Source organism: Pimephales promelas (genome assembly GCF_988280905.1).
Source record: "Pimephales promelas chromosome 3 unlocalized genomic scaffold, fPimPro1.hap1.1 SUPER_3_unloc_1, whole genome shotgun sequence".
NCBI lineage: Eukaryota > Metazoa > Chordata > Actinopteri > Cypriniformes > Leuciscidae > Pimephales > Pimephales promelas.
This window is the reverse complement of record NW_028297295.1, coordinates 517,501-527,500: the sequence shown is the minus strand read 5'-3', so window position 1 is coordinate 527,500 and position 10,000 is coordinate 517,501. Positions and strand designations below refer to the sequence as shown.

Below are 10,000 nucleotides of genomic sequence, written 5' to 3'. Positions count from 1 at the left end.
GTGTGTGTGAAGTTGAACTGCCATGGATAAACCCAAAATAGTAGCTTTTCGGTCTCCTTTGATGAAACAAAACACACACACACACACACACACAGTGTGTGAAACTCGCTATTGGCCATTATGAATGCCTGTGTGTGCGGCAATGTGAGACAATGGAAAGCACACACGCGCAGCTTCTACGCGATAGCGAGTTTCACACTGTGTATGTGTGTGTTTTGTTTCATCAAAGGAAATTCAACAGGTGCCAATCTACCAGCATTAGGCTACCATTATAGGACGTTATAAAATATACTGCGCCGGAATAGACTTTAGCCTATAGGAAAACCAACACGGAAAACACTTTTCAGACTGGATGGAGAAATCCAGCTTTATGAATGAATGAATGAATGAATGAATGAATGAATGAATAGGGCATTTATAGCGCTTTCATATATGCCTACACTCAAAGTGCTTTACAATCATATCACAGAATCTCTCCTCAACCATAAGTGGTTATTAAATCTTAGGAAATCACAGGATCCGGCCAAATGATTGGATACAGAATGATGCACTTAAAATGTATCCAGAGCGTATTTACGGGGAAGAGGAGACCGAACAGTTACTGTTGTGTTCTCGACCCAGATAGTGTTGACTAGACGAGCACGAAAACACCTCAGTAGCACGTGTGACGTGTGTAGAATTTTGTTGAAAGCCCAGATAAAAGTAAAAAGCTACTATTTTGTGTTTATCCATGGCAGTTCGACTTCACACACACACGCGCGCGCGCTTCTGAGCCAGTGGACGCGCACTGCACAATGTTTCGACTTTAATCTCGAAACATTTCGACTTTAATCTCGAAACATTTCGACTTTAATCTCGAAACATTTCGACTTTAATCTCGAAACATTCCGACTTTAATCTCGAAACATTTCGACTTTAATCTCGAAACATTTCGACTTTAATCTCGAAATGCTAGATTTTTTTTTTTTTTTTTACAGATTTTCTTTTTTTGTAAGATTTTTTTTTTTGTAAGATTTTTTTTTTTTTTTAAGATTTTTTTTTTTTACTGACTTTTTTTTTTTTTTTTTAGGTTGCGGTTCAGGGCTTCCGTACCATTAAGACTAGAATCTCTGACTTTATCTTTTATTAAGTAGAATATGTCTGTCACGTAATGTTACAAACATAATGCTTCAATTAAAGCAATAAAAAACAAGTAATGTAACAAATGTATTTGCTCTTATCTGTTTGAAGTATGAATGGATGCACTTTACAAATAAACTTGAGACTTTTATTTACAGTGTTTACAAGATCACTGAAAAAATATAAGAAACTATATTAAGCTTCTTGAACAAAGTGTAATTTGCTCATATCTGAGATATATTATTCACTCTATAGGCCCTATTCACCCTGTATGGAGCATGTAAAATGTACACATAAAAGGGCCTTAATGGGATTTTAGAAAAAGACTTTACCTTTAATTCAGCCTCTGTTATACTCAATACAGTTTCATGTGACAGTCTTTACCTCTATCTATTGGACAAATGGGGAGGAATCATATATTTGGAAACATTCTTTTTTTTTATTTGTTCAACAATATATATCTACATATCAGAAATAAATAAACAACAATAATAACAATAACACAAGTAACAAGGTAAACAGAATAGAATTAACATTAATTATTAAGTAATTTAGCAGAAAATATAGTAGAATAGGTACTAATAAGTTATTATTTATAGGATTTGTTCAACAATATATATCTAGATATCAGAAATAAATAAACACAACAATAACACAGGTAACAAGGTAAACAGAATATAATTAACATTAATTATTAAGTAATGTAGCAGAAAATATAGCAAAATATGTACTAATAAGTTATTATGTACAGGATTTATATATATATTTACAAGATTTATACATGTACACATTGAGCAATATAAAATATACGTACAATATATACAAGGGGATGAGTATGCAATGTTAAGCAGATACTTACATTCACTAAAAACACATCTTTTTTCCCACTGTCTGATTTGATGGCAGACAATGAGAAAATAGTTATGTGTTTTATAGATGGTGGAACATGTTGTAGGCATCCAATTCAAATTGAGGGACTATTTGCAAAAAACAATAAAGTTTATCAGTTTGAACATTAAATATCTTGTCTTTGTGGTGTATTCAATTGAAAATAGGTTGAAAAGTAACATAGGTTGAAAAGGATTTACAAATCATTGTATTCTGGTATTATTTACGTTTTACACAATGTCCCAACTTCATTGGAATTGGGGTTGTAGGCAAGTACAACTGGGATTGAACCAGGTCTAAATCATGTCCAAACTAGGGCAAAATCTAAACTAGGTCCAAACCATACCCCAGAAATCTGCTATTGTGATTTGGGGGATGTAGTTACAGATGTGGCTGGCTCTCTACTTGTTATTATTTTTTACTTTTTTTTAGTTCCTCGTCTACAACACTTTTGAAGTGTTCAAAACTGTTGAACACAACACCTTCAAAACCTGAAGTGGTGGACTTCCTAGTTGCTGGGCAATAAGTAAATATTTTTTGGCTACTTTCAGCTGCCTTGTCTTTGGAGGGTGTGTATCTCTTACGCTGCCCACCACACTGGGGTACTTGGCAGGCCCCACAAGGCTTCATTGATTTATGAGGCTTGATTGGTCTGGATGTCAGCGCAGGAGGCGGTGCGAAAGGTATGAAGCCTTGACTTCTGGATGCCCCACAGAGCATCATGGAGGGTCCCTGTGGCTGTGCAGGAACCACTACCAGGACAGGTGCTGCTGACGCTCTCGGTGGGATGTACACAGGGGGTTTAGGTTGAATGGGCCGGTTCACAAGCTCCGGCTCTTCCACATCTACCCTGCAAAAATAAATCATACATGCGATATAATTCATGATAAATAATTTATACGACTATCAATTCACATGGTTTGTTGTGTTTAAGTTTAAACCATTCAGCTGATAAATTCAGACATGTTCACATATTGTAATAAAATAGTAAAGTCACATACTTGTGAAATGAAGAACTGAACAACTTACCTCCGCTTCTGACCATGCCTTTTCCCAGCAGTATGACGTAGGCTCTGGTACTGAACCTGAGGTCGATCTGGAGCTGGTAGGGATTCTGGCAGAGTGGGAGCTGCTGGCATTGGTTCTTCTGACAGCACTCTTTGGTGGGGTTTCACCTTTGGCATTACTGTTGCCCTGTAGTTAGCCTTCTTCTCTTCCCGTGCCATGAATGTAGAGATGGACTTGGCATTCAGATTGGGCAGAGGAATGGAGAGACCGTTGAGGATGGGATCGTCTCTGACTCGGTCTACAATCCTTTTATACTGGCCCTTGATTGCATTGGTGATTTTAGTGGGGGAGGTGAGACGACTGGCTGGTGGCCGGTTTTTCAGCATCTTAATAATGAGGTACAACAGACGACTATCCTCAGTCACCTGGGCTGCCTGAGGGTACCTCATCCAGGAAAACTTTGTCTTCTGTGCTGCTCTGTTCTCAGGTGTGTCAGCTCCCAAGCATCTGCCAAACAGGGTGTAACCCCACCTAGACTCATACCTTTTTACAAAGTTGGCTGCAGACCTGTCATGCTCATGCAGAGCACCAACTGCAGTGCCAATCTTCAGCCTTAGGTCAGCTGGCACTAGGTGACGGTCACTGTTGTCTGCCAGTTCTAAAAGGAGCAGGGCCAAGGCTTCCACTTCCTCCAGCCCAGGAAGATGCAGATGGCTCTTGGTCATGAGCACATCCTGCAGAGCAGGACTGTCCTCCTCCTCCACCTGTTCTAATTGAGTGAGGATGACATGTTTGTCGCTGACAGTGTCCATAGGATCATCCTCTGACTCTGCACCCACGTCCACACCCTCATCTGCCAGCTTGTCCTCACTTTGTTCAGCCGTCTCCTCTTCTTCACGGGACTGCTCTTCCTCAACTGCAAATATGTGATGTACTAATCAGCAGTGTGTCTAGGCAGTTACAACATCTAACAGTAGACTAATTAATACAACAGGGCAATGCTGCAGTTCTTTTGTTTCATATTATGTAAAATAAAAATTAACTACATCATCCATACTTGTCATGGATAGAACATGCATGATATTTATAGTTATTTGACCACTCAGTCTGTATGTTAGGGGTGTAACGATACACGTATTCGTGTCAAACTGTTTTCAAACAGAACGGTTCGTTGGACCATTTTTCCTGCCGACCAAAATTTCATTATTTCAAATGTAGGCGCGTTGCGCATGGCAAGCGCACTCGAGATGCTGATGCACTGTTACTACAAAGCGCTGAGACATCCAGTAAAGAAAGGAATTTTGTGAACCATTACACCCCTAATGTATGTATATTGTTATAATGCAAGATTGTGTACCTTGCTGGGCATAGTAATCCCTTGCAGTGAAGCTGGTTGACTGGCACATGGCATACTCTACTCCAAGCAGCTCCTCCTCGTCTGGGTCCTTGTATACAGCAGGGTAGGGCATTGGAGCGGCAAAGTTGGGCTCGAGGACATGCTCTTTACCGAAGAGCACCTCAGCCTGCTGATTCAGACGCTGAATCTGCCGCGGGTCCATACACCACGTCTGCCTGCCATGACCACCAGCAACCCGGAGTGATTCCATGCGGCTGTTCCACTGCACAGCAAACGCAATCAGATACACCTGAAAGACATGACCATTCATGCATTATTGTACATCAGAAACTAATTTTGATTACAAAGTGGGCATTGCCCAGCTGCTTGACATACAAGTTGTCTTTTGTCCGCAATAGTATGTGTGCATCTCATACACCCAGTTGATGCTATGTGAACAGCATAGGAGGAGAGGGTAGCACAAAAGCAGGGAGGATACAGGTAAAATATGCCTATGAACAATGATGTGTAATCAATATTTTTTTATATTAAAGCTGTTTATACTTACTTGGAATGGGATAACTCCACATCTCTGTGAGGGAATGGCATTGTACAGGTGTGAGTGCAAGCCCTCCAAGGAGTTACTGCCTCGCCGACACCTGTACTTGTTCAGGCGGACACCATTCAGCACCACCACCTTCACTGACACATACAGCTGTATGCCAGGGGGGTCCTATAAAACATAAGTTGCTAATTTATTATGGTGTCTGTGAGTTTGAGTTTATATGATTATACAAAGATTAGTTCAAAAATGTTTACCCACCTGCATACAACTAAGATGCTTGCTTGCAGTTGCCCAGTGAGAATCCACTGCCTGTGCTGATTTGAAAAGGTGGATTCCATCAATGTCAAGGCCTGCAGGTCCCTTGAACTCCGTAATGATGGAGTCAATTGCTGAAGCTGTCTCCTGTAACAATCATTTACATCTATTTTATAAAGTTATATTGCTTAAAATGTGAAATTGTGTCAATAATTGGAAGTATTTTCTAAATGAAATATAGCAGTCTGACAACTTAGTTAATTTTAGTGAAGAATGTTTTGAGCTTCTTATACATAAAGATTATACATGGATTAATTTTACACTTACCTCAACCCCACGGGTGATCCGTCTGACATAGGACCTGATCTGGTGAGGTTTGAGGAAGGCTATCATGTCCTCATCTGAAAGACTGGCGTACAACTCCTGGTTGCCCTTCCTGACTGCCTGGATTAGGAGCATCATATCGTCCTTGTTGTAGGCCAGCACTGCACCTGCCAGGGCACTCATGAACACCCCATACTTGGCATGGCTCTGTTTGATGACAACAGCATCCCAGCGGTGCAGCCAGTGTCGGATGTCCAGTCTGACCACAGTGCCCTTCTGCACCCAGCCCCCGAACAGATTCTCCAGGAAGGACGAACCACTGTCACTGAAACAATATAAATTCAGCATGTGTTTTCTTCTTTTTTTTAACATTAATTTAATGACACATTTTATCAGGGTATATGGATGTGTTATAACCTACCGACAACAGTTGTTATCTGCATATATGGCAGTTGGTGCAGGAGCCCTAGCTCGTTCAAAGCGGGCCATCAGACCTTTGGCCATACGTCTGTAGCACCCCTCAGACTCAGCTGCCACCACCACCGTGGTCAAGAACTGGCCCCACTCGTTCAGCACACTGGTGATATACTGCATGGTGCCCTGGCCATCACCATATATCTTCTTAAGGACCTGGAAAATACAAAGCAGAACATTCATTTGATAGTTTCTATCAATAACCTGTCTGCCCAATATTATTTATATTTATTATCACATCACATTTGAAAGCTGAACAGTGAGGCCAAAGTCTCTAATTCAAAACAATAAGCTGGCTCAAGTCACTTTAAAGTGACTAAGTAAATATTAAGTCTGCTTAACTTCATGAATTGATACAATACACATACCTTTTTTGTACCATCAATGCAGAGGATTTCTCCAGTCACACTGAGGATTGAGGCTCTGTACACAGGCATCTTCTCCATCTCCATGATCATGTGTGCACGCCTCAGCACACGGGCAGAAGGAAGGGGAGTCCGGGGCAGAGGAGGGGTGTAAGTACCAGCAGGTTTGACAAAGGACAGGATGCTCTTCTGAGACGATGCAGATCCAGCTGTGTGGGCTTCGTACAAGAGAGTCTGGTACAGGTCACGGCGCTCCACATACCACTCATCATGTCCCTGCTGCAGCAGTCTCTGGACTTTGCTCATGGACACACTGTTGACCCTGTCATTCAGAAGAGTAACCACGCCTTTGTCAATAGCACGCTTCCCACACAGTATGGCAGGAAACATGCTTCTGATGGCCGGGGCCAAGTTCATCAGGATCTTGGGACTGTGTGCCAGCCAAATGTACTGTTGAACATGATGACTGTCCTCATCTTCACTGTCTGCGTCATTATGTGTCTTACTCACTGCCCGCCTCATCTTTTCACAATGTGAACACTTCAGCTTCTCTGTCAACAAGGTGTAATTGTACTTCATCCCACACACTTGCCTGGCATAACTACCAAAACCTTTCTTCTCAAGGTATTCACCTGGTGGTGCAGGGCAGTTGGAGCTAGGGCAGCGGATCTTGGCTTGCATCACACCAACTGGGCGCCAGAAGAAGACAGGGGTGGTGAAAAAGGCCATCATGTTGGGCAGTCCTCCTTTGACAGAAGTAGGAATTGGGGGTGGGTGGAACTCCATCTTCTCCTTTAAAAGCCTTCTCTCCACAATCTCTCCTTTGGCATTTTTGTACTTGGAAGGTCTCTCAAACAGACCATACATCTCATCATATTTCAGCCACTTGATGTTAGGAGGAGCTATACCATTGGCTTGTGTAGATGGAGGTGGATGCTCCCAGTATTTCTGCCAGCCCTCCAGCAAGAAGCCAGAGGCAGAGGTGTCTACAGGGGAAGAAGCTCTTCCCTGAGATGCGCTGAGGCTGTGGGAAGAGTCCTGACTCACGGCCGGTGTGAGCTCTCCCCAGGTGGTCAGCTGTGTGGAGACCGCTACCTCAGACTCTTCAAGGACAGTCTCTGTAGAAAAAATCAGACAAAATGTATTGAGCACATTGCTTAAGATGTAAATATAATGACAAACACAAGCATTATCACAATAAACAAAGTTTGTTTCTATTTTCCATGTTATCAGATCTTATTTTAGAGAACACAAATTATATTTGATACAAACATTTTAGTATACATTAGAGTTGCTACAAAAATATAGGCAATAGTTAAAAAAAATATTGTAATATAATAAAAAAAAAATCCAACATATCACATCTACAAATTAAATTGATTTTTGTATGTGTTATCTAAATGCCAACAAATCATTTAGACATTAAATCTGTTAGACTGAAAAAGGGCAGCTAGCTTGATAATATCCCTCATCCTGCTGAAAATGAAAGTGAAACACTAAACCTACTGTCGTCATTATCAGTGCCATACAATGTGTGATATTTGTGTATGCAGTGTATTTAGTCAGATGTCTGAAATACATCAGTAAGAAAGAAAATGCTCTATGAATTTTAAAATAGAGTTATGGTGTGTTAATTACCAGCAGCTGCCAACAATTCAGCATCACTGGCATAGTCAGGATCCTGCTGGAACTTAGAAAGGGTAGATTCAGCCTTCTTTCCTTTGTCTTTCCTTGACTCCTGTTCATGCAGAAAATAAAGAAAGTGTAGAAAAACACATACAAAGTTGTATTGTACCACATAAACACAAATACTTATACTGTTACCTCTTCCTATGTCTAAAGCACAAGCTTTTGTGCAGAGTAAACATTGATGATTTTACTATTGAAGGTGCGTTACATGTGCCTTACTGATTTACACATGCACTCAATTTTTAGTAAACAAAAATATAAATAAATTAAATATAAAAAAGGTAAATATTATTTAATCTCAGTTAAAGGGTCAAAGTTACCTCCATGCGTTTGTCAAGATGGAAGGTGACAGGCGGAAACTCTCTGGCATACTGCAGCAATCGCTCCTTTTGCCATTTTAGGAGATCGTTCTTCTCACCCTTCTGGCAATATTCAGACAGCAGCCATATGACCCAGCCCACATCATTTTCAAGCAGCCACCTGAAAGACTGGCCTGCATATTTGCCGAATGTGACAACTAGCTGGCCTTTCCACATTTCCCCTCCAGATTTCTTTGCAGCAGCCTCCGCCTTTTCTGAATCCAGACAGCTGGGGTCTACTGCTTTGCTGGGGCCCATTGCCACACTCTTAGCTGCATCCGTACACTGCAGCTTGGCCTCTCCCTGCCTGTACAGACGGATGCATGGATACAGGTGCTGTTTTTGGTGGCTGCTCAGCTGCTGTTTCAGTGAGAAGCTTTTCCCACACACTTCACACACATGTTCCTTCGGACCATGAAGCTGCATGTGCCGAGTCAGGTTGGACTTCACTGAGAAACTCCTGTCACATACACTGCACTTGTGTCCCGCCAAATCCATGCTTTTTATCTGTTGTTATAAAACAGAAACAGATTCAGATTAGTTTCTTCTTTCCAAACTGCACAGGGGACTAAACACTGGAAGACCAGGAGATGCAAAACATGTACACAAGTAATAGTACTGCTATTACTATTGCTTAGAAGTAAAAAGGTGTGAAATAATAATAAAAAAAAAAGTACTGTAATCTTTATGGATGTTATCTGATTTACCTTTTAATGTGATATTTAATGTGATTAGCTGAAAGTTCAAAAGGTAATGGTTTTATCATTTTAGACTATATTTTTGCTTGCCTTGTGTTTTCAGTGTTTTAACATGTTATTGACTGTTAATGGCTTATCAGTTACTATGAGACAAAATAGTTTAGATTAGTGGAGAGGATAGCTGGACAAAACAGGCCTATTAAACTATTTAAATGTACAGTATGTAGTCAATTGCAACAGGACAAACTGGTGACCTAGCGTTACTAGTGATAGGTAACATCTAACGTTACCTGTATTTGGATAGTAATCCTAATGCCCAGCCCTGGTTGTGTTTGGGTATTTTCAAAGCATTTACTTTTTTAGTAAAACATTACAAAGACTATACATAATTACTACAGTTTACTATTCATGTTAGTAGATGCGCGATTATATTTTCCCTATTAACGTTAATGCTTTTAAAACTTTAACAGTTAATAACTTTGTAATTACTGCACGTAAATCCATGCGGAAAAAGAACTGTTAGAAAGCATATGAATATACTGGAGAATATACTGAATTTACCTCTTGTTTGCTGTCACCGATCTCAGTCCACTGATGATAGCAGCGATTGTTTACTCTTGTCACTCCGATTATGCATTTGACACGGTCAGTCAATGAGGCCATCTGATTGGTGGGTTGAGGAAGCAGCCTGCTCAACGGCGCTCAATGATTGGTTGATTGAGCTCCTCAACTTGCTCAACGGCACTCAATGATTGGTCAGTATAGGGACTTAGAGGAGAGTGCGCCTGGGAATACCAGGTGCTGTAAGCTTTATTGTTTAAAAAAAAAAAAAAAAAAAATAAGAGTCAATGAAATGGTTCAAAAATCCTAAATTGTCTTTTTTCCCCCTCAAAATGCCTGAAATCGTCTCTGAGTTTCTT

General features: G+C 40.7%; 1 protein-coding gene across 1 annotated transcript; it reads right to left on the bottom strand.

The window, feature by feature from the left end:
• Nucleotides 1-3,654: 3,654 nt before the first annotated feature.
• Nucleotides 3,655-9,874, bottom strand: LOC120492461 (uncharacterized). Its single transcript, XM_089128029.1, has 9 exons — nt 9,642-9,874; nt 8,344-8,889; nt 7,973-8,072; nt 6,338-7,452; nt 5,917-6,125; nt 5,499-5,820; nt 5,175-5,318; nt 4,920-5,084; nt 3,655-3,931 (listed from the first exon to the last, which is right to left on the bottom strand). Exons 1-9 carry the CDS (start codon nt 9,741-9,743, stop codon nt 3,785-3,787), a joined length of 2,850 nt encoding a protein of 949 aa, XP_088984155.1. The 5' UTR covers nt 9,744-9,874; the 3' UTR covers nt 3,655-3,784.
• Nucleotides 9,875-10,000: the final 126 nt, after the last annotated feature.

What these genes read in the sequence shown, in the direction of transcription:
- LOC120492461 (XM_089128029.1), bottom strand. Translation starts at nt 9,743, where the DNA reads ATGGCCTCATTGACTGACCGTGTCAAATGCATAATCGGAGTGACAAGA. An exon ending in ATCTTGACAAACGCATGGAG is followed by an intron (nt 8,073 to 8,343) that starts GTAACTTTGACC and finishes CTGCATGAACAG; the next exon opens with GAGTCAAGGAAAGACAAAGG. An exon ending in AGCATCTTAGTTGTATGCAG is followed by an intron (nt 5,085 to 5,174) that starts GTGGGTAAACAT and finishes TATGTTTTATAG; the next exon opens with GACCCCCCTGGCATACAGCT.